The sequence below is a fragment of the Mauremys mutica genome, chromosome 11 (genome assembly GCF_020497125.1).
Source record: "Mauremys mutica isolate MM-2020 ecotype Southern chromosome 11, ASM2049712v1, whole genome shotgun sequence".
In the NCBI taxonomy this organism is placed as follows: Eukaryota; Metazoa; Chordata; order Testudines; family Geoemydidae; genus Mauremys; species Mauremys mutica.
In genome coordinates, this window is record NC_059082.1 from 38,042,766 (window position 1) to 38,065,302 (window position 22,537).

General features: G+C 48.2%; 1 protein-coding gene across 1 annotated transcript; it reads right to left on the reverse strand.

Annotated features, from left to right (window-relative positions):
- Positions 1 to 16,389: 16,389 nt before the first annotated feature.
- LOC123344071 (zona pellucida sperm-binding protein 3-like) lies at positions 16,390 to 19,542 on the reverse strand. The gene is made up of 9 exons (XM_044979813.1): positions 19,087 to 19,542; positions 18,226 to 18,344; positions 18,032 to 18,135; positions 17,778 to 17,955; positions 17,582 to 17,702; positions 17,391 to 17,482; positions 17,151 to 17,296; positions 16,872 to 17,014; positions 16,390 to 16,544 (listed from the first exon to the last, which is right to left on the reverse strand). The coding sequence occupies exons 1-9, from the start codon at positions 19,519 to 19,521 to the stop codon at positions 16,521 to 16,523; spliced, it is 1,362 nt and encodes a 453-aa protein (XP_044835748.1). The 5' UTR covers positions 19,522 to 19,542; the 3' UTR covers positions 16,390 to 16,520.
- Positions 19,543 to 22,537: the final 2,995 nt, after the last annotated feature.

The following is a 22,537-nucleotide window of genomic DNA, read 5'->3' on the forward strand; positions in this document are numbered from 1 at the left end:
CTAAGGTACAGCGACGGCCCTCAGCTGCATAGGCTGTGAGCACCTGATGCTCTTAATGTATTTGTCCTCACAACATTCCTGGAAGGGAGGGAAGTGCATATCACAGAAGGGGAACTGAGGCAGAGACACTAAGGCCCAGATCCTCAAAGGTATTTAGGCTCCTTCCTTCCCTTGATTTAAATTCAATGGAAGTTGGGAGTCTAAATATCTTTGAGGATCTTGGCCTAAGTGACTTGGCCAAGGCAGAGCAGGGACAGGACAGGACGGGACCCCCTGGCCCCGCACAGCAGAGCCCCTTGGAGGAAAAGCACCTCTGCTCTGGAAGCCAGTGTCTGCCAGGGCTGTCCCGAGGCAGCGAGCTGGGCCTGGAAAAATGGGCAGCAGAAAAACCATTCCATGGGCCACCTTTCCCCGGAGAACTCCCCAGCCCCACTCTGGACGCGGCTGAGAAGAGCTCAGCTCACTGGGTTAGGAGCAGAGCAGGTGGATGCTGAGCTGTACTGAAAGTCTGGCCCTGCTTATCTGACCTTTGTCACCATAGGAACCCAGTGCCTCACAGTCACTAATGGATACTCCCCTCCCCACACCCTTCCAGGCAGGGACATGCTATCCCCATGTAGGGGGTGGGGAATGGAGGCCTAAGATCAGGGAAATGACTTGCCCAAGGTCCCACAGGAAGCCTGGGGCCAAGAGGGGAATTGAACCCAGCCTCCCCCGTGCCCTACCCCTGGGGCCATTCTTACAGTCCTGGCACTCGAGTCCCCACCCCGTGCCCTGCCCCCGAGGCCATTCTTACAGTCCTGGCACCCGAGTCCCCACCCCGTGCCCTGCCCCCGGGGCCATTCTTACAGTCCTGGAACCCGAGTCCCCACCCCGTGCCCTGCCCCCAGGGACATTCTTACAACCCTGGCACCCGAGTCCCCACCCTCAACATTAAGTGAGGAGTTACTGTATTTTCTCTCTTTTTGTTTTTAATAACATTTACCTTTTTTAAGAACAGGATCTGATTTTTGTGTCCTAAGAGGTTTATGCACGTTGTTTAATTAGCTGGTGGCAACAGCTGATTTCCTTTGTTTTTTTTTCTCAGCTCTTCCCTGGGGGCGGGGCGAGAAATGACAGGGCTTAAGGGTACTCACAGGAAGGAATCCCCAAGTGTGCCTTCCTGGATTCTCAAAGGGGTTTTGCACTTGGGTGGTGGCAGCATCTACCCAGCCAAGGTCAGAGTAAAGCTGTAACCTTGGGAGTTTAATACAAGCCTGGAGAGGCCAGTGTTAATTGTTAGAATCCTTGCGGGCCCCACCTTCTGCTCTCAAAGTGCCAGAGTGGGGAATCAGCCTTGACAGCCTGTAAATAACATTCCTTTAGATAGTTTGTTACAGGATTGGTTACAGGTGCTGCCCTTGGTGTAAGATCTAGGGTACCAATTGATCTGGGGGTAACTGATAAATTTCTCAGGACTGGAAGCAACTTGAATAGGGTGTGATTTTTGGTGTGAGCGACCATTTATCACCAAGTCCAGTTTGTCTGGGTGGCAAGATAGACTGGAGAGTCTGTGACTCCAGGGCAAGGCTGTTATAGTGATCAAGGAGCTCACATTTGTTACTGGCTTGGTGAAATCTAATTCTAGAACACCATCAGTTTGGGGTGTCTGTCCTGTTTTTGACAGTCTGCCCTGAGATAGGCCCTCACAGTCATGAGCCACTCCAGACAGTGACACTTTCCCCCGGAGACCAAATGGACCAGAAGAAGGGGTAGAGTCACTTAAAATAAGACTTTTCCTCTCTGGGCTGCCCTTCCCACCAACCCCACCTCCATGGGGTCCTACTCCAGCTACTCACATGTCACCTGTTTGTTGAAGGAACAAGCCTTGTTCAAGGCATCTAGGACTTGCTCAGCTGCAGTGACTTTCCGACAGCAGGTGATATAGATCTGGAGGGGAAGTGGGAAGAGAGGGGCTAGGACCATCCCAGGGGACACTCACCAACCCCTGCTTAGCCTGGGGGGATCAATTTGGAGCAGAAAGCTGAAAGCTCACCAAGTTTCTGGCATCTCCGGCAAACCTGGTGAACTGCAGCGTGTCTTGCCTGGGCCTGGGGGATATGAAGGCTGAAATGATGTCATCTGATCTCCCATCCAGCAGGCACCTAGAGAAGAACCAAGGGACAGTAAGAATCTCTGATCAATCTTGTTTTAGACTAGAAAGGGCTCCCAGCTCTTACTCACTGTAGTCAATAACAGTATAGCAGGAAGAGAAGTCCCTGTCTGGGGTCAGGCCTTGCTGGAGCCCTGGGTGTAACAGTGTGAACCAAAGGCTGTGAACCAGAGTAGGCCTGGCCTTGGCAAAACACCACAGTAGATATTAGCTAACACCAAGTAAGCAACGTGAGGGTTGCCAAGGTTAGTGCTGCAGAGATTTGCTGATGCTGCAGAATTACTGCTGCCAGCATTGCTGTTCTTGGTGCTCCGATGCCAGCTGCACTAGCAGAGAATGCCGCTTACCAATTCAGCAGACCTCAATGTTATTCATAACCAAAGACCCCAGGCTCGGTTGGGTGGTGAAGGTGCTTGGCCAAGAGTATCGTCAGCAAAGCACGGTACTAGTGCCAAGTCTAACAGGTCACAGGGACACTAACATCCATGCCCGTGACAAGATAAAGACTCAGGTCAGGACACCAGGGTCCTGTCCCCACAGCTGATACACAGATGCCCTACCGAGCACTTCTCCTTTTACACACTGATACAAACAAGTTTCAATTACACTCCAGCTGTTTTTAGTTACCACCCTTATCCTCGTTCCTGCTAGTTTGAACAAAACATCCTTATCTGTTATCCTGTCATCCCCTCATTATCTTACAAGAGGTCGGTGTGTTCTTGTACGTCTCTTAGGAATGCATTTATGTAGTTACTTGAGAGATCTGGGTGTTTCTGTACCATCCTCTCCAGTCAGGAATGTGCTTACATGGCATTCAGCAATACCTAGTGTGGTGGTATTTGCCAAGGCCAGGCCTACTCTGGTTCACTGCCTTTAGCTCATACTGTTAGTTATACCTAGGGCTCCAGCATTCAGCTTGTACAATATACCCAGCAGTCAGAGGTCAGCTGGAAGGAGGAGACATTGAAGGGTTAAGAGCAAGTAGTTCTTCTGAAAAGTTACTGAGATTGAGTTCAGCTCAAATACTTCCGACAAGTGCCCCATTCCTAGGACATGCCACAGAAGTACCCCAGGACATGCTGGGCCACAGTGGTGTTAGCCAAAAGGGCTCGTTCTCCCCGGAGCTTACCTAATTACACCAAGGAGGCACGGAGACAGGAAGACAAGTACCACACCCTTTATTGATCGGTCAGCTGAGCGGGTGTTCCTCTCGGCTAGTGCCAGAGAAAGAGACACACCTTACATGGCCAGATGGGCTTACCTTTATACCCCGAAACAAACAACTTAGCCTACGTTTGTCTACGTCATTTGGTTGACCTGTAGAACCTGTACATGCATCTGTTAGGGGATAATTGGATATGCAGGATACATATATCATTTTGTGGGGGCTACAAGATACATCTGTTGAGGATACATTTGTCATTCTGAAGGGGACACAAGATACATCCGTTGACCCTTTGTACTAGATACTTTGGATGCATACATGTGAACGCAGCTGCATACACTTGGGGAGCCAACATATACTTGGGGAGCCAAACAAAACTGATAAGCGAAATAGCTGACTTAGGTAGATACACGGCCTTCAGTCTAATGAGTTCTGTAAGCTTTCCAACACAGTTTGGACAAGCATAACATAACTTTGGTTTACTCAGGCCTAATACGGAAAGGCTTCATTAGCACTATGATTTTCCAACAACTCCCCCCTTTGAGAATACTCACCAAACCTTTTGGCTGAGTTTTCTCACACTTTGAGGCCAAAAAGCAATGAAGCTCTGCAGAAATATTTACAACTGCTCTTTTAAGCTTAGTCACCCCCAACCCAGGAATGAATGCATGGACAAAAGAGTAGAACCTAGTTCATTGAACAACTAAGGGATTGGGGCACTGACTATAACTCAGGTAGGTATACCTAATGGTTTAATTTCCCAGATGTCTCAGTGAATAATTTAGTCCCATCCTCCCCATGGACCCGGCAGGATTCGGTATGTGGTAGCCACACCCACCCTAACCGGTCCATATGCTTGGAAGGAGCACTGTTAATGTCCACACTTCCATCCAGAAAGTGTCCAAGTATGTTTCCCTGACCACAGATCAGATGGTACTCCTGACGTGTCTGTAAGGGCAGTGGGCCAAGTCTGGTGCTCAAGATTACTCCAAATGGCCATCAGCTGGGCATTCAGGAAATCCTGGATTTCTAAACATACTAGATCCCACTGCAATGCCTTCCCAGCCTCAGTGATATTCAATACCATCTCTGTCAGTAACTTCTGGGTTATAGAACTAAGGGTGGAAATGACATGTAACTTACCAACTCCAGCCTATACTTAAGATAGCTGAGCTTCAAAAATAAGGCTAGTGGCCTTTTCTAGTTGGCCCAATTTCTTAGCATATTCTTGGCTTTGAAAAATAATTCAGATGACTGCAACACTATTGGCCCCAGCCCACAGGGATCTGGTCAATTCCCCTTTCTCCAGAGGAAATAACCCAGGCTCTTTGTTGTGCTAAGCTAATGGCAGCCCCTTGTGAGCAATCTGGGTATGTAAAAGTGATCTGAAAACTGGATAAAGACAATGTCATTTAAAATCCAATTAGGAAGGGCAATACATACTAAAGGATTTATCCAAAACACAGGGCGCAGCCTGTAGAATAAACCCCAAAATCCAAGTAATTCCACATTCCCAAACATGGGTCCCACAAGTTTTTTTTCTGCCAGTGTATAATTCCTCGGGTTTCTTCACCAGGGTCAGTTCTCAATGTCCTTTTTAGTCAGGAATTCCTGGACTTTGGCAATGTCAGTGGAGTGAGTGTTTTTTTTCTTCTTTCCCCAAACAGTTGTAGTTCAGCATTCTACAGGGGAGGGATTAGGAATACACCAGCCTGTAATGGTTTTTGATTCTTCTAGAAAAGTTCAAAGGCACAGTAGGTCTGTCAGCGGACAAGGGAGAGGTTAGCTAGCACGTCACCTTGTCCTTTTTCCCTGCTGTCCAGAAGCACAGTTGAACTAGAAGAAAGAATAGGCTAATCATATAGGAGAGTTCTCCTGATGTGGACGGGTCTTTTTGCAGTGAGAATCATGGGTCCAGGCAGTCAGTCTTTGGCATTTCACAGCGGTGTTGGTAATCAGCAGGACTCAATAAGGGCCTTTCCAGCGTGGAGCCAAAGCAGTCTTTTGTTGGTGGACCTGTACATTGATCCGGTCTCCAGGTTCCATGGAGTGGCAGGGCTGCTAGGGTCTTCGGGTAGTGCGTCTTTACCTGTGTAAAAAGGAAACCTAACACATTGCATTAGTGTCTTTGCAGATTGTACAGCCCCCCTTTTCTGGTTGTTAGCCAAGTGTCCTTGAACGAAGTCAGTGTGTATCTTTTTTTTTTTTTTTTTTGGACTGAGCTTGCTAGTTAAAGTTTTTCTCATTTAACTCGTTCTTTTTCCTTTTCCCCTTTTTGGCTTCCTTTTTTAACCTACAAAGGAAACTTTTACTTTTTACTTATACACCTTTTGTTAACAATGAACACATACACATTGCTGTTATACAGTACATTAGTCTTATTATTTAATGTATGCCACATATACCCTTCTACTAAAATAACCTTATTACAGAGCTTTGGAACAACAAGCCAGGACAAGCACACCCACTTTGAGTTCATTCAATACAACCTCTAGTTCAATAGCTTCCCACCATCCCCAGCCCTCTGGCTAGAAATCTGAGGTAGCCAGAAGGATCCCATGTACAATATGGGGAGTGGGTTAACTTTTTATGTCCTTGCTTTCAAAGACTGTTAGTATGCAATTTGGCCAATGCAGTTTTTTTTCTTTTACTTAAGAAAATACATAAGACTTTAGTATATCACATTTTTCTGATGTATTCAAACACTTTGTATTTTAAGTTGAACAAAACAAATATCTGCATTTCAATTCAAGCCTTCTGCCTTATTTCAAACTAGACCATCCCATGAAAATATTAAACACAACAATTCTGGCCACTTGAGACAGACACCACAAGACAGAACATAGAACACAAAACATAATTTTTACTCTGCCAGTAAATCATGGTATGTTGTATGCTGTTTAGCTGGCATTAGTTTTCTTTGATTATCTGAAAGACAAAAACAGAGGTCTACCCCTTTTGGGCAGTCAATTATTGCTTAAAATATACAAATACCCTTGTTGATTTTAGGCAAAACAGGGGAATTACCCCATATTTTCTTGTATATGTTTTATAGGCAGCCCAGGTTTCAGTGGCTTTTACCTTATCAGTTAGATAATTTGCATTAATACAGATGCTTTCTGGCTTGCTTTTTACTTTTAACTCCTGCTTTTAAACACTGAAAGAAAACATCACCACTTATAGTGCCTTAGAGCCTAATAAATTTTCATTTACATAGCACTGTATACATTCTTCAGCTAATTCAACAAAATTGTTCATAGCCAAATGATTGCAATCTAATAATTTCTTTGCCTGAATTTATTTACAAACATTTTAAAAAAAACACCAAGAACTTTTCTCTTTAGCATTTTTACAAAGTTCAACTACTACTCCCTCCAGCAACTACAGAGTTAACTCTTCACTCTCCTTCAAATCACTTGCTCTTTCCTTATATCACTTGCTTTGTCTTTCAACAGCCCCTTACCAATTCAAATCGCCATTTCAAATATCCTCCTGAGTATTTGAAATCCCCATGCTTATACTCACTTACTTCTTCCTTCCACGAGACCCTCAAAAGTTTCCAACCTGTTCTCCAAGCTCTCTGTCTGTTGCCTGCCCGCCTGGGCCCGATCCTTTTTTTTTTTTTTTTTTTTTTTTTTTGGCGCTGAACCGTTTCTTTCATGGGCTTCTGCCCCCACCCTTCTGGTTTTTTTCCTAAAACATTTTATTCACAAGACGACCCGAGTCCTCCCTCGTGAGGCTTGCCACCTGGGCAAAACGCATGGCCCACTGGCGTTAACTATTTAATTGCCTCTTGTAGCAAACACACTGCTGTTACGGCATATGCTGAGCACGAATGGTTACATTTTAACAAGTCCCTGAAGGACTGGTACTTGCTTAGCCAGGGCTTCCTTTTCTCCAACTACTGTATTGCCCAGTCCTGCTACGACTGGGGGTAGATCCTTTCACCTGCCACCCTTCCTGGTCAACCAGGGTGGAGAGAGGAATGCTAAACCCTTCTCCAGTTCTCAGACTTACTGCAGCTGAGAATGGGCACACCTTTAATTATGCAATCCTCAACATATAACACCAACAGAACCAAATAAAACAAGCATAAAACAACAAGGGTAAAACAAATAGATGGTGTAAATTCTACAGGGTTCCCCCATTCTCTATTGCTCACCAAACTGTGACAAATTTCTGTTACCAATTATCCCTCATGTCAGGTGATCAAACTGACACTGCAGGACGGTGGGGGGGGTGGATAGAGAAAGCACACCATATAACCAAATTTTAAAGCTTCATTAAAAATAATAAAACAACAATGGAGAGTGTTGGGAATGCTCCCACATCACTCAAGAAAAATATAAATGCCCCATACTTACACATATCCAGTCTGGCCACGTCTGTATACAACATTCAGAAAAGGGGAATAGGTGGACGGGAGATTATCCTGTATATAGCTTGTTCAGAATTTCCAACATGCTTCCGCTCTTGGGAAGGCTGTTCTTTTACACCCTGGAATCTCCTGCGGTGTCTCTTTCAGAGATTCTAGTCCAGGTCAGCTACCTCTGGCTTCTCCAGTGTCACCAAGCCACACCAGCACCGGCATCCGTCACAAAGTCAGACTGTTGGATCTCACCAAACAGTTAAGCTTTGCAAATGTAATCTCAGTTCTGTAACTTGTACTGCCTTTGGTTTGCTTGACCTTGAGCATAAAACAACTTTCTCTTTTTATCTCTGGGCGAAGCTGAGTTTTAAATTAACCCGTTTCTAGACAAATTGCTCACACTGTGTCAGAGGCTTTTCTTTGGTGATTAAAAGCTCCTCTGAGATATATGATCTTATCTAGATTAAAGGTACCTTTTAATGGGCATTGTTTAGATGGATCTTCACGCGTATAAAGATTCCAATTCTCTAAATACCTGCAGGTTTTAGAACCATAATGTACGTACATATAATATGCTGGGGTACCCTTAGGGGGTGAGGTGGAATGTTTAGACTGTCCCTTACCCACACGGAAAAGAAGGGGGGGGAAGAGAAGATGGGTTCACACGCTCCTAGACCCGATTACAGTTTTGGCTTCCAGCATACCAATAGAACAAGAAACAAAAGTACCCCTACCAAAAAGAAAAGCCAGCCCTGGGGCTGCTCTAAGTCCCAGTAATTGTTCAGCACGGCCCACGGACTCGTGGAGTTAATGGAATTATTCATTAGCCGTGTCTGAACCTAGGTACCTTAACCAGAAAGCTTTTACCCACACACCTTCCTATTTGTGGGTTCTTTTACCGTTAGGGGCCCAATGTCCCAACCCTCACTCTTCGGGGGCGTTAATCCTCAAACCCAGGAGGTAACGCACTTACCACGCCCGGAGTGGCCGCGTCCGGCAGGTGGACTCCCCTCTTCTGGTACCGTCTTGTCTCCGTGTCGGTTGGAGTTCTCTATGGAGGGGGCGTAGCCGTCCCGGCCGATTGCGGCAACCCGGAGCTCGAGCAAACCAATAGCTCAAGGTGGCCACTCTCCTGAGCCGTCCTCGGCCGCCGGTCAGCGCCCCCAACAGGGAGAGAAGTCCCGGCGGAGTCGCCATTTGTTAGCCAAAAGGGCTCGTTCTCCCCGGAGCTTACCTAATTACACCAAGGAGGCACGGAGACAGGAAGACAAGTACCACACCCTTTATTGATCGGTCAGCTGAGCGGGTGTTCCTCTCGGCTAGTGCCAGAGAAAGAGACACACCTTACATGGCCAGATGGGCTTACCTTTATACCCCGAAACAAACAACTTAGCCTACGTTTGTCTACGTCATTTGGTTGACCTGTAGAACCTGTACATGCATCTGTTAGGGGATAATTGGATATGCAGGATACATATATCATTTTGTGGGGGCTACAAGATACATCTGTTGAGGATACATTTGTCATTCTGAAGGGGACACAAGATACATCCGTTGACCCTTTGTACTAGATACTTTGGATGCATACATGTGAACGCAGCTGCATACACTTGGGGAGCCAACATATACTTGGGGAGCCAAACAAAACTGATAAGCGAAATAGCTGACTTAGGTAGATACACGGCCTTCAGTCTAATGAGTTCTGTAAGCTTTCCAACACAGTTTGGACAAGCATAACATAACTTTGGTTTACTCAGGCCTAATACGGAAAGGCTTCATTAGCACTATGATTTTCCAACAGTGGGATCTCAGCTTGCTCAGTTTAGGTACTTGTTTTCTCTATCTACAGAGGGAGAGATTGTGCCAGGGCTGATGAAGTCACCTTGGAAGAGAGTCACCATCTCCCAGCGGGAGCAGCACAACTTAAGCCCAGCTGCCATTGCTACCTGAAGAGGGAGAAACGCTGCACAGGAGGGCTATTTAGGAGATTCAGTGCAGCTGTAGTGTGAGCTGGAGGAGACCCCCTGACTCTGCAGTTCACATCTGCATGTAGGCCAGAGGCCCAGTTAGTGTAGAGAGGCTCCTGGCAAAGGAGTCACTCCCAACAGGGATACGAAGCTGAGAGATCCTTTGTACCAGCAGTGGTTTTATCACTGCAAGAGAGATTGGGATCAGGACCTAGGGCATTAGACTTTGGAGGTCATGGATGGCCCATAGTGAGATCAGACTGGCTAAGGGGTGGTAGGGCCTGCCAAAGGTACCTGCCACTACACATATGGCAGAGAGTTAAATAGGACCCAACTAAGGAGCTCTTATAGGAGTTCCTCTGATCTAGGGCGTATCCCATGTAAGTTGATAACTCAACCCACGTACAAGGCATATTTTAGGAGGCCAGTGCCAAACAAGTGTGCCCTGCATTTAGCTCAGATGTGGGAACTCATTTCACCAGGCTGATCACCTGCATGGGCCTTGGGAAGTTCAAGCCAACTGCTCACTGGGGCTCAGAGCTACAAAGGTATTCAGGCTCCTAATGTCAACGGAAGTTAGAAGTCTAGCTATTTTGGTGGCTCTGGGCTGGGTACTAGTTTCTATTGTAGTCCCCAGACTGGATTTAAACCCATGTCTCCAAAGGTGAAGCCTGATTACCACACCAAGAATTCCTCCACCCCCTTAGCTTTGAGTCTGTGCTATTAGAAGATACACTCACAGTTCTTTCACAGAGTACATGGAGGCACAAAGCAAAACCTATTTGGGGACTGAATGGTCAGTGTGTTCTTGGTAGCATTAAGGGACGTGTACCGGCAGGCAGCTGGGCCAAGGCTCAGGTCAGCAGCTTTGATCAGTCTCCCAGTCCCAAACAGATCCCTCTGCACAGTGATCACCAGCTGAGCCCCTCGCACTGCACTGCTTTCTGGTTGGGCAAGAGAGGGTACATGGTCTCCACGACAAGGGGACAGGTCTCCAGATGGCTGAGTCACTCCTAGAGAAATCCCAGGGATTGTAACAGGTCACCCCACCACCACCCAGCACAGGAGAGCAAAGTCCAGGCTGCCTCTGTGCCCCATCCTGCCTGCCTGCAGCAAACCCAGTCTAGAAGGAAACTGCTGCTCCAGGTCCTTTATACCCCGACCTAAAGCCAGCTCCCTGCTGCCTCAGGTAACGAACACCCTCCCCTGCACTACAGGCAGCCAGGGCCCAATCTAGGGTGACCAGACAGCAAGTGTGAAAAATCAGGACAGGGGGTGGGGGGTAATAGGTGCCTATATAAGAAAAAGCTCCAAATATCGGGACTGTCCCTATAAAATCGGGACATCTGGTCACCCTAGCCCAATCACACCCCACTGCCCCATCCCTGGAGCAGGGAAATGGGAGGACTAATGGGAATCAGCCCCAGTTGGTGGTCAATTCATCAATTTTGGGAGATTCTGGTGATGTTTAATTTAATTAAAGGCTGAAACTCTGATATGGCTGTAACGTATTGGCTGTACAGTCTTTATAAGAGATGAGGGGTTCCAGAGTGACTTTCCATTATGGGGCAGAGACAGCTGCACTAGAGTTGAAGTTGCAATATGGTCTCTCTCTATCTCTGACTCCTCTCTGAAATCCACCTACACAGGTATTCTAGCTCCAGGGTTGGGGTGCAGACTGTGATGCAAACTTGAACTTATTTGGGGCCCTAGTACTCCACTTCACCCACAATGGTTTCTTAAATAGTATAATGCTATTTTTACAGAGAGATAGGGATGAAGTATAGCATGGATCAAAATAAAACTGAGATCACTGGGATATGCCTGTGGAGATCTAATGTCCTGCACCAAAAAGCAAGCTCCAGAAACTCAGCCACAGAAAGTTGTTCAACTTCATTTCTGGATCAGTGAAGCAGTCCATAGGAATGCTATGAGCCCTTACATGGAACTCCATATGCAGAGAGAGGAAGAAAGACAGCCATACAAAATACCCCTTCCTCTAGGAATAGGTGTGCTTGGCTGCGAGCCAGGGCCCCATGCATTCAGTTCTCATCTTCCCCTGACAGCTATGAATGCAAAGTGTACTTCACAACCTTCATTATTGATCATACCCCTCCTGTAGAAGAAAGCAACTATAATTCCCTCCCACTGTAATGGTAAAATAACGTAGCCCATCAGATTACTTCGTTAGATATTATATCCTACTAATCCAGCCAGCCATATCCAATAATATGTTTCTCTTGCTGAATTAATCCATTTCATATATGAGTCTTATATTTTATCAGTATTAATTCATGAGAAATGAGGCTGTGTTGAGGCACATATGTGTTTCTTAATAATTATACATAGAATAAGTTTTGCTGAAATGCAAGAAACCTACTGGCCTGTAAGATCAGCTAAATGTATGATCAGTTATGAGTAAATCGACATAAAGGCTGGCAACCTTTGGCACTGATAGAAATGGTTCCTGAACTTTGGGGAACTGAAAGGAGGAACTAGATCCAACACTGAACAGGTTTATCCAGTGTCTGCAAGTGGTTGGTGACTGCAGGGTACACCACAAACCTGGAAGTCACCAAAAGAGTCTAGGTTGGCAGTTTTTGGAGTGAGACAATTCTTATTAATATGTAGAGAGTAAGTGTCATAATCCACTAACCTATAGGATAAGGGTGCCCATACATTTCTAAGGGTACATAAATCAGATTTGGGTATAGTAGGTTGGGCCTGAATTACATAGTATCAGGATCCTATAAAATACCATGTAAGTATATCTGAGAGAGCTTTTTCTTTTCTTTGTTCTCCTATAGGATTTTTTTTTAAATCTAACTATCATTCTATCTTCCATCCTGCTATCAGCTCAGCTTGTGCAGTACAGTGTAACTACTCAACACTCCTAACCATTACGGAAGCTGGAACCATTGTGTTATTGGGCATGCCAGGAGTGAGGCTGGTCTTTCACCTTTTCTTACCAGGTCCTCCAGAAAGGGTGAGAGTATGTTAGATTAAGGTACTTATATAGGAATGCTAGGTGCAGCAGTTTTGGAATTTTTACAGTCATAAGTTTCACAGCATTTATTTTTCTTCTGTTAATCTCAGTGTTTATCAATTTGGTATTGTCCTCAGTGTAAGTGTTTTTTCCAAGCATCCTGAGAGTCCTCTGCTGTTATAGAACTCACTGAATTATTAGACCCTGGAGTCTGAATTGGACAAGAACCTATAAATCTTCTGGTCGGATGCAATCAGTAGTGAGCCATAACTAACAACCCATAAAATTCAGGTCACCCATAGCTCCTAGGCTATATAAGCACAGTCCTGAGACTAGAACCCAGCCCTCTAATATAAAACAGACCCAAATCTCATCCACCCAGCCTTTCTGAATCAATGTCAACTAGATGTACTCTAGCCACTAGCCCCCCGTCTTTTGTCCCAACTCCAGGGATAAAAGGCAGAGTCCCACTGCTGTTTTACAAGCAGCTGTGGAGCATGTGTTAGGGTATGGCTACACTTACAGTTTGCAGCGCTGGTAGTTTGAATCGCTGGTCATCCAGCTGTGTAGGAGCAGCGCTGGTGTGTGGCCACACTCACAGCTACCAGCGCTGGTGTGTGGCCACATTTGCAGTATTAGCAGCGCTGTTGGGAGTGCTGCATTATGGGCAGCTATCCCAGCATTCAAGTGCAACAACGTGCTTTTCAAAAGAGGGGGGTGGAGGGTGGTGTACTGTGACAGGGAGCGGGGAAGATAGAAAGTGGATTTTTGGAGCCAACACTGTGTGTTAGCTTCCTGGATTGGAAAAATCACAAAATGTTCATGAGCCCTTAGTCTTAACTCTTAATTGCAATCAGCCTGCCTCCAACATGGACTCCCCGCTGTTTCACTCACTCCCTGTGGTGTACTGTGACAGGGAGCGGGGAAGAGAGAGATTGGAAAAATCACAAAATGTTTGCGAACCCTTAAAGTCTTGCAAACAGCCTGCATCCAACTCTGTTTCCCCTGCCTCTCATTTGATCGTTCACAGCCAGGTACAGATAGCTCCTGTTTGCTGTGATCAGTGTTTGTTTTTTTAGATAAGCAGTTCAACGGAGCTTCGATCGGCTCCGTTCTGTTTCATTCACTCTCCCTGCCTGCCTCTCATTTGATTGTTTACAGCCAGGTACAGATGATCACAGCGAACAGGAGCTCTGTTCGGAGCTCGTTCACAACAAAACAAAGAGAGGCTGCATAACAAAACAAAGAGAGTAATTTATAAAAGCATTCTGGGATACACCTTATACCCTGGAGGCCAATCACAGCGCTGGTGTGTGGCCACACTTGATGACCAGTGCTGCAGCACCAGCGCTGGAATCCTTATTCCCCATGCCGAGTGAGGTGTACGGCCAGCGCTGCAGCCAGGGAGTTGCAGCGCTGGAAGTGCCCTGCAAGTGTGGCCACTTACTAATTGCAGCGCTGGTGGAGGCTTGCAAATTGCCAGTGTAGCCATACCCTTAGCTCCAGGGGTATTGGCTGTAGGGGAATTCTGAGAGTCCAGTATTCAAATGCTGCTGATGACTAGGTTGGGGGGGGGGGGAGCGGGGAGAGGAGTGTTAATAGCTTCACATGCTGGAACTTCTGTTTTCGTCAGTTTAGTGAAGGCTGCAAGTAAGTTTTTCTTTAAAACAAATAGTGCATCTACTCTAAGAACTATCAGAGAGGGAAGTCAGATGAGCCTGACTATCAGCAGCTGAGGGTATAGGAGCAGTTCCACAGGCTCACTTCTGGCAGGGGCAGAAATAGATCCAGGGGCCCCTTGTGGTAAAAAGTTTCAGTTGAACCTCACTGCCTCTCAGAAAGATTAGGCCAAATGTCAGTGCTGGTCTGTACAGCGAGGCTAAAATCCTCTAGACTGACTCCTAAAAAGCACTAGGACACAAAGATAAATTTGCCTAGTAAACAACTGTACCTGATGACATCACTGCTTGGCAATGCTGGAGGAATTACAGGACAGAATAGGGTTCTGTGCTGAGGAGTATGAACTAGGGCCCAGGGAAAGGGATCTATGCCAGCTTGGCCAGATTTCCTGTGGGATGCAGGACAAAAATCACTTAAGGATTTGTGGTGCTGGCCCCTCAGTTTCACCTTACCTCCAGGACCCTCTGTTGCCCCATGTGAAACAGAGCCAGGGAGGCTTCTTTGCCTCACACAGGTGTCAGATAAATTCAGTTGTGTTCTTGGAAATGAATCACCCTGCAGGGAGGAGAGTCAGCAGCTGGGAGCTCTCAGGTGAGGAAGAAACAGGTGGAGGACCTACAAGTACATTAGGTACATCAGGAAACGATGGGAGGGGAACTGTATGTGTAGAGGAGGCTGGATCTCTGCCACAGGGATGGAGGAGGCAGGGTATATGGCTGGTTTTGCCCTTCTGAGGTTTGTCTCTAAAACCCCCTGAAAGGAGGGGTTCAGGCCCTGGCTTGGGCCTCCGAACACCAGCTCTCTTTCTGTCACTGAGACGCTTCCCCTGTGAACTTCCACGGGGCCAGGTCAACCAATAGCCCAGAGGGGGCACTGGGCATGACTTTGGCCATTGCGGTTAACTAAAGCAACCACCACTGAGCTAAGCTGTTGAGACACTTGTGGCCCTAGATATCGCTTAGAGGGCTTTGTAAAGCTACCCTGCCAAAGTCAGAGTCCTGGAAGCCATTTCATGCAGAGGAATGATGGCTGGGAGAGGGAGAACACCCCATTTATAGTCACCATAAGAAGTGGCAATGCATTGAGTCACTAGGAGTCATACTTGAATAAAAAATACATCTGTATTTTTCCTCCTGGACAGCAATTTAAGAACCAAGAAGCCTGACACATCTGGGAAAAATACAGCTATATATTAACCCCACCTAAAGTTTAAAAAATAAAAAAATAAAAAAGGGCCTGAACTAGAAATGAGTGCCATTTCACATGTGTGGGTCCCCACCACTCCCTGGGGGTGTGCTAGGGTGACCAGATGTCCTGATTTTATAGGGACAGTCCTGATTTTTGGGTCTTTTTCTTATATAGGCTCCAATTACCCCTCCCCCCATCCCAATTTTTCCACACTTGCTGTCTGATCACCCTAGGGTGTGCACATGTGTAGGTCCCAGCTGCTCCCCTCATTGAAGCAGGTATGCAGGGTTACTGCCCTGGGAACAGCAGGGCACCAGTGGACATGGGGCAGGAGGTACGGGGTGGGCTGGCTGCAGGAAGGGTGGCAGGCACTCAGAGGGAGAGGAGCTTGGAGCAGCCTGAGCAGCAGGACACCCACCAAGCAACAGTAGAAGCCCCAGGCCCAGGGGAGGAGCAGCAGGGCCGATGCCCAGGGCTAGGTGGTGGCCCACATGGCTCCTGCAGCGCAGCACCCCCAGCGGCTGGAGGAGGAATTACATCACTTCCTGGCCAGAGCCCATCAAAGCCGCAGTGATTCCTTGCAGGGAAGTGAGTTAACAACTGGTTCTAAAATTGCTTCAAAATGTAAACAACCAGTTTGTGCAAAGTGGTGCAAACCAGCTAACTACTGCTAGGGCTGCATTGGGGGGCTGGGGGCACTTATTTAATATTTGTTTTGTCAATAGACAATTCTGTTTAGATGAGGTGAGTTCCCCTCCCCACATGGAGGTAACTAGCATCACCTTGGAGCCTCCTCTTCCTCCTTATCCTTCCCTTCATGTGCCCATTGAGCTGAAGGGCTGCCCCTGTTACAGAGTCAGTACAGACCAGTCTCAGCTCCCAAGGGGTTTTATTCTACATTATACAGAAGGTTCAGCTCCCACAACAGCTCCCATAATGAAACTGAGGCAGCTGGATATGGAGGAGGCCCCCTAAAAAGTAGGTAAAAACCTATGCAGCCACCATGGTCAGCCTCAGCCAAGCCTTCTCTCCTGCCCCTGAGAGAGATACAGGTAGTTAGAATCAGGACTAGGAATTTATCCACCTCCATTGCCCTGTCAAGTCCACCAAGATGACTTGGCCCATTCACAGAGTGCAGCATTTTGGAAGCATTCTGCATGCTCCATTGAGCTAATGCTGCTGCTGTCCATACCCAACTGTTGTAAATCCCCAATCCACCTCTGCTTCTCAAACCACCACTGAGTGCTTCAACCCAGCAGCTGAGCCAGTGCTGCACTTACTGACAGACCAAGACAGCCAGCTGAAACACATACTTATAAGCAACTTGGACACTAGGGACCTCCTATAGGCTAGAAAATAGATACCCTCTGGTGCCATCTCCTGTGGGAGGCTGCCTTCCCTGCTTCTACTGGATCCAGGGACATCATAGCAGATCCTTTATAGGCATCCATGATGAATAGGGGTCCTACTACAACATCAGCTTCTGCTTCCCTCCTGGAAATAATCCCTGTTTGGGGAAGAGGCATAAGCAAGACCCCATTAAGTTTTCAGTTTGTCTGGTCTTTGGGTGTTCTTATCCCAAAGTGAGACTGCTAGAACAAGCCAGACACCTTTCCAGGTGTAGTGGCTGAAATAGAATTTACCATGTCTGGAAACCACATGTCTTTGGAAGTGCTCTCCTGGCCATCTATTCAAAGACTTTGCTCTCCTGGACTGTCTTCCAAGCAAACCACAGTTCCCAGTCTCACAGCACCTGCAGATGTCTTTGGTGCCTTCCACTGGAAACCAGCTGCAAGAGAACAGGAACAATCATCTACAGGGAAGAGTTCTCTATTCTAAGCTGCCTTTCCAATCACTCCCCGATGGGGTTCTAGTCTACTCACATGTTGCCTGCTTTGTTGAAGGAACAAGCCTTGTTCAAGGGATCTGGGGCTTGCTCAGCTGCAGTGACTTTCAGATGACAGGTGATGTAGATCTGGAGGGGAAATGAAAGAGAGGTTAGGACCATCCCAGGGGACACTAACACCTGCTTAGCCTAGGGGAATTGATTTGGAGCAGAAATCTGAGAACACACCAAGTTTCTGGCATCTCCTGCAAACCTGAACACGTCCACCATAAATTGCAGTGTGTCCTGCCTGGGCCTGGGCGATATGAAGGCTGAGGTGGTGTCATCTGACTTCCCATCCACCAAGCATCTACACAGAAGAACCAAGGGTCAGTGAGTCCCTGATCAGTCTTGTTTTAAACTAAAAAGGGCTCCCAGCTCTTACCCATTGAAGTCAATGACAGCATAGCGGGGAGAGGAGTCCCTGTCTGGGGTCAGGGTGGCCACACAGCTGTCCACAAAGAGCCTCAGAGCCACATGGTTTCCAGTGCTGACATCAGCTTGGATATGCATGACCTCCCCCAGCTGGAATCCACTGGAGAGTCTCTCAGCACTCCAGTCATCTGCAAGGCAAGCTCACAGTGAGCAGGACAGACAGGCAGGCAGGGTTGGGCTCCCCTGAAGTCTCCTCCCACCTACCATTCATCAGACGCAAGGAGAAACCCAGCCTCTCCTCTGCAGACAGGGTGGAGCTGAAAGGAACCCAGGTTGGCTTGATGGCTTTACTGCTCACATTGTCCTTCCTGTGAGAGGAGCAAACCTCAGTCACTGATCCAGATCCCACAACAGGGACTGAATGGGTGGGAGGGGACCTGAGCATCTCAGACACTCACCTGGGATAGTGACACTCAATGGGAATCACAGCTGGATTGGTTCTTAGGATCATTGGGTTGCTGGCAGGGGTGGGGTTATAGTTCAGGCTTGTGCTGTAAACCAGGGAGTCTGGGGTCACCTGGGAAGAACCAGACATGGAAGGGTTAATACTAATATACATGGGTGTTTGAAAAGCCATTGGGAGGAGCTTGAGAACAAGCCTCAGCCAGATAGAAACAAGACCCAAGTTTTCCAAGAAGTGCCCAGTCAAGTGGGAACTTCAGAGCTCAGTCTGCTAGAGCAGCCATCAGAATACTAGAGCCACTGTAGTGCCATTTTGTACAACTACTCACAAGTTTCCTCTGTGCACGTTGTGAAAGAATCAGACAATAATCCCCCCCCACCTCCGTCCCCCAGTATAATCTGTTAACTGCATTCAGGTAAGTTTTGAGCGCTGTTTCAGGAAGCCACCCTCTCTCTCTCCCCCTCTCCCCTACAGCCTATGTAGAGCTCAGCTGAACACCAATCAATGTATTCAGTCGAGTGGTCTGGTCTGTAGAGTCTCCAGACAAAACTTTGAACAGGGGTTGCCAGAAGTAAAGTCTGACTGAGCCACCAGACCACCCGCTTCAGGCTCCACTTGTGAGCCTACTCCAGGAGCTGAGCAGGGCAGAATTCTTTGACTGGTGCATGAAATTGGAGGCTAGGAAGAAGCACCCAGGAAAAACAGGGAGCTTGTCAATGACAGGATCAAAAAATAAAAAAAAAAAAATTGCACTCATTGTTCCCTCCCCCCCCCTACATTTTTAACCTCATCAGACAGGACAGCAGCAGTGATGCTAGGGATCAGTATGGGTCGCCTGGCTTGCATGAATCCTTACCTGCAAGGTGCTGCCACATTCATGGAGCCCAGCTACAAAGGTCACTGTGTTCTCCGCAGCATTAAGGGACGTGTACTGGCAGGCAGCTGGGCCAAGGCTCAGCTCAGCAGCTTTGATCAGTCTCCCCATCCCAAACAGATCCCTGTGCACAGTGATCACCAGCTGAGCCGCCTCACACTGCAGCATGACAGGTTGCTGCAGGGACACAGCTCTGGGCTGGGTAGCATGAGCCCAGGGATAGGGCTGGGCAAGAGAAGGCACATGGGCTTCTCTGTGAGGGGACTCAGCCCTAGGGGTGGGTCTCCAGATGGCTGAGTCCCTCCTAGAGAAATCCCAGGGATTGTAACTGGTCACCCCATTGACCACCCAGCACAAGAGAACAAAGCCAAGGCTGCCTCTATACCCCATCCTGCCTACTTGCAGCAGACCCAACATGGATGGAACCTGCTGCTCTGGGGCCTTTATGCCCTTCAGCTAAAGGCAGCCCACAGCTGCCCTAGGTAATTAACACCCTTCCCTAATCTGCAGGCAGCTGGGGCCCAATCACACCCGCTGCTCACACCCTGGAGCAAGGAAATGGGAGGGCCAATGGGAATCTGCCCCATATGTTGGTCAGTTCATCAGCTGCAGTTTGGGAAATTCCTGTCCTGTTTCATTCAATGGAAGGCTAAGGGTGGGCTCCACCACAGAGGGACCCAGACCCCTCAATCCCAGATTTTGGTGGGGAGGGATAGTTCAGTGGTTTGAGCATTGACCTCCTAAACCCAGGGTTGTGAGCTCAGCCCTTAAAGGGGCCATTTAGGGAACTGGGGTAAAAATCTATCTGGGAATTGGTTCCCCTTTGAATAGGGGGTTGGACTAGATGACCTCCTGAGGTCCCTTCCAACCCTAATATTCTATGATTTAGGCCTGTAAATCCTGAGTTTGGCTCCACTGTAATCCACAAACTCCATAGGTGCCTAAATTCACTCAGCAGCAGCTAAATTTTTACAGTATAAAGTTCCCTTCCCCCCCCCATGTTTCAGCCTCTGGGCACATGCACAGCTGCCTCCCTCTAGGAGTCCAGACACCTATCTCCCACCTAAGCCCAGAGTGATCCATGAGCCAGGGGAAGTTAGTCATTTGGCTGCCTAAGTCACATGTTGGCCCCAATCTACTGGATGTGCTGCTTACTGGCTTGGGCCCCCCTCACAATTCCACTAGAACAGGACATGGTGTCCACCTCATAGCTTTTAGCCCAGTGGTTACAGCATTTACCTGGAATGTGGGAGACCCAGGTTTGATTCCCCCTCTCTACTGCAGGGGAGAGAAAGGATATGAACAGGGGTCTCCCACCTCTCAGAAGAACGCTTGAACCACTGAGCTAGGGGAAATTCTGATGTTGGGCTTCCTCCTGCTCTCCCATTCAGGCTGTTCTGTTGTGGATAAATAATGAAAGAGGGACCAGATGCCAGTGCTCCCACCTCCCACTGGGCTACAGCAGCATTCACGGTCACCTGCTCTCTCAGTCTGGCCCAACGACTGTTCCACTGTGGATAAGTGCGAAACTGAAATCTGTTCAAGGGGAAATGTGTGTCCTCTCTAATATCCACATAACTAGCCAGATGAGTTCCAAAACTGGTGTTCTCGTTCCAGGATTGGGGTGGAGTTTGCAGGTGTCAAAGTTAGACTCAGGACTCACAGTTTGTCAGACCACTCTGTTTTATTAGCACAGCGCTCTGCTAATAACACCCAGATAAGGGGGTGGGATAGCTCAGTGGTTTGAGCATTGGTCCCCTAAACCTAGGGTTGTAAGTTCAATTTTAATAACACCCAGATAATGTGAGCACCATGCAAGACACAAACTATCTTATTTATACAGATAAAGGGTGAGAACTTAACAAGATAACAAAGGAAGCAGAATCAGATAAGTTTACCTGGGCTAGGCATGCATATCTTATTTCCTTACTAACTATTACCCATCTTCTGTTAATGTTTCGCCATTAGCACCATTGTTTATGCCTAATGTTTCTTTTCCTGGCACCTGTATTTCAACATTTCTTATTTCTGCTTAAAGGTACATACAACATTTCTTTAATCCATTCTTATTTTTACAATATAATTTATTCTACTTTCACACAGGGTTGAGTTGTTTTCCCCAACGTGTTTCCCACATCTGCCCCCATTTCTCCCCTCCCCCAGAATGGTTTGTTTTTCAAAGCCAGAGAAGGCCTGGGTGACCTGTGCTCACCTTGTTTCCCAAGAAGGGGGATCCCCGCAACCTTAGGAATTGGCGTCCCGTCTTGCTCCTCAGCACACACTACAAAGTCGTAGCAAAGGCCATCTCGCTGCGGCTGGGGTCTGTGCTGGTGGATGTGGTCCACCCTGACCAGACATACACCGTCCTGGGCTGGACCATCCTCGATAACCTGTACTTGGTCCGGGACCTCTTGGAGCTGGGGTGTAGGGATGGTCTGTCTTTTGCCCTCCTAGCTCTAGACCAGGAGAAGGTGTTCGACTGGATGGACCACAGGTATCTCCTGGGCACTCTGCAAGCCTTCGGTTTCAGGCCCCAGTTTATGGGGTTTCTTCAGGTGCTGTATGCTTCTGCGGAGTGTCTGGTCAAGCTCAACTGGACCCTGACTAAGCCGGTCAGCTTTGGGCAAGGAGTGTGCCGGGGTGTCCACTGTTGGGTCAACTGTATGCTCAGCTCTTCTTTTGTCTGCTCTGCTGGAAGTTGACGGGATTGGTGCTGTGAGAGCCAGAGTTGCGGCTGGTCCTGTTGGCATATGCCGACGATGTGCTCCTCGCAGTCCAAGACCCAGGCGACCTGGTGCGGGTGGAGGCTTGCCAGGCCATCTACTCGGCAGCCTCCTCTGCCCGGGTTAACTGAGTCAAGAGCTCTGGTCTAGTGGTTGGGGACAGGTGGCAGGCAGGGCCGGCTCCAGACCCCAGCGCGCGCTTGGGGTGGCATTTTGTCGGGAGGGCGGCAGGCGGCTCCGGTGGACCTCCCGCAGAAATGCCTGTGGAGGGTCCGCTGGTCCCGCAGCTCCGGTGGAGCATCTGCAGGCATGCCTGCGGGAGGTCCACCAGAGCCGCGGGACCAGCGGACCCCCCGCAGGCACCTCTGCAGGAGGTCCCCCGGAGCTCCGGGACCGGCGACCGCCAGCGTGCCCCCCGCGGCGCGCCGCCCTGCTTGGGGCGGCGGAATTCCTGGTGGCAGGTGAGATCCGTCCCACCTGTGCTTCAGGCCATCCGGTAAGGCACGGGTCCGCTGCTCTGTCTCAGCGTTTATCTTTCTGCCACACATCCATCTCCCCTGGAGAACTGGCAAGGTTTAGAGGGCAGGGTATTGGAGCGGCTGCGGAGGTGGACAGGACTGCTCTGAGGGAGGGCACTGGTATTGAACCACTAGTACTGTCCATGCTCTGGCACTGTCTCAACACCCTGGTCCTGGCCCTGAGTTTCCTGG

Coding starts and splice junctions, on each gene's coding strand:
- LOC123344071 (XM_044979813.1), bottom strand. CDS start 19,521: ATGTTGGGTCTGCTGCAAGTAGGCAGGATGGGGTATAGAGGCAGCCTT. Junction 17,703..17,777: donor GCTGTCATTGACTTCAATGG/GTAAGAGCTGGG, acceptor TCTTCTGTGTAG/ATGCTTGGTGGATGGGAAGT. Junction 17,483..17,581: donor CAGGAGATGCCAGAAACTTG/GTGTGTTCTCAG, acceptor TTTCCCCTCCAG/ATCTACATCACCTGTCATCT.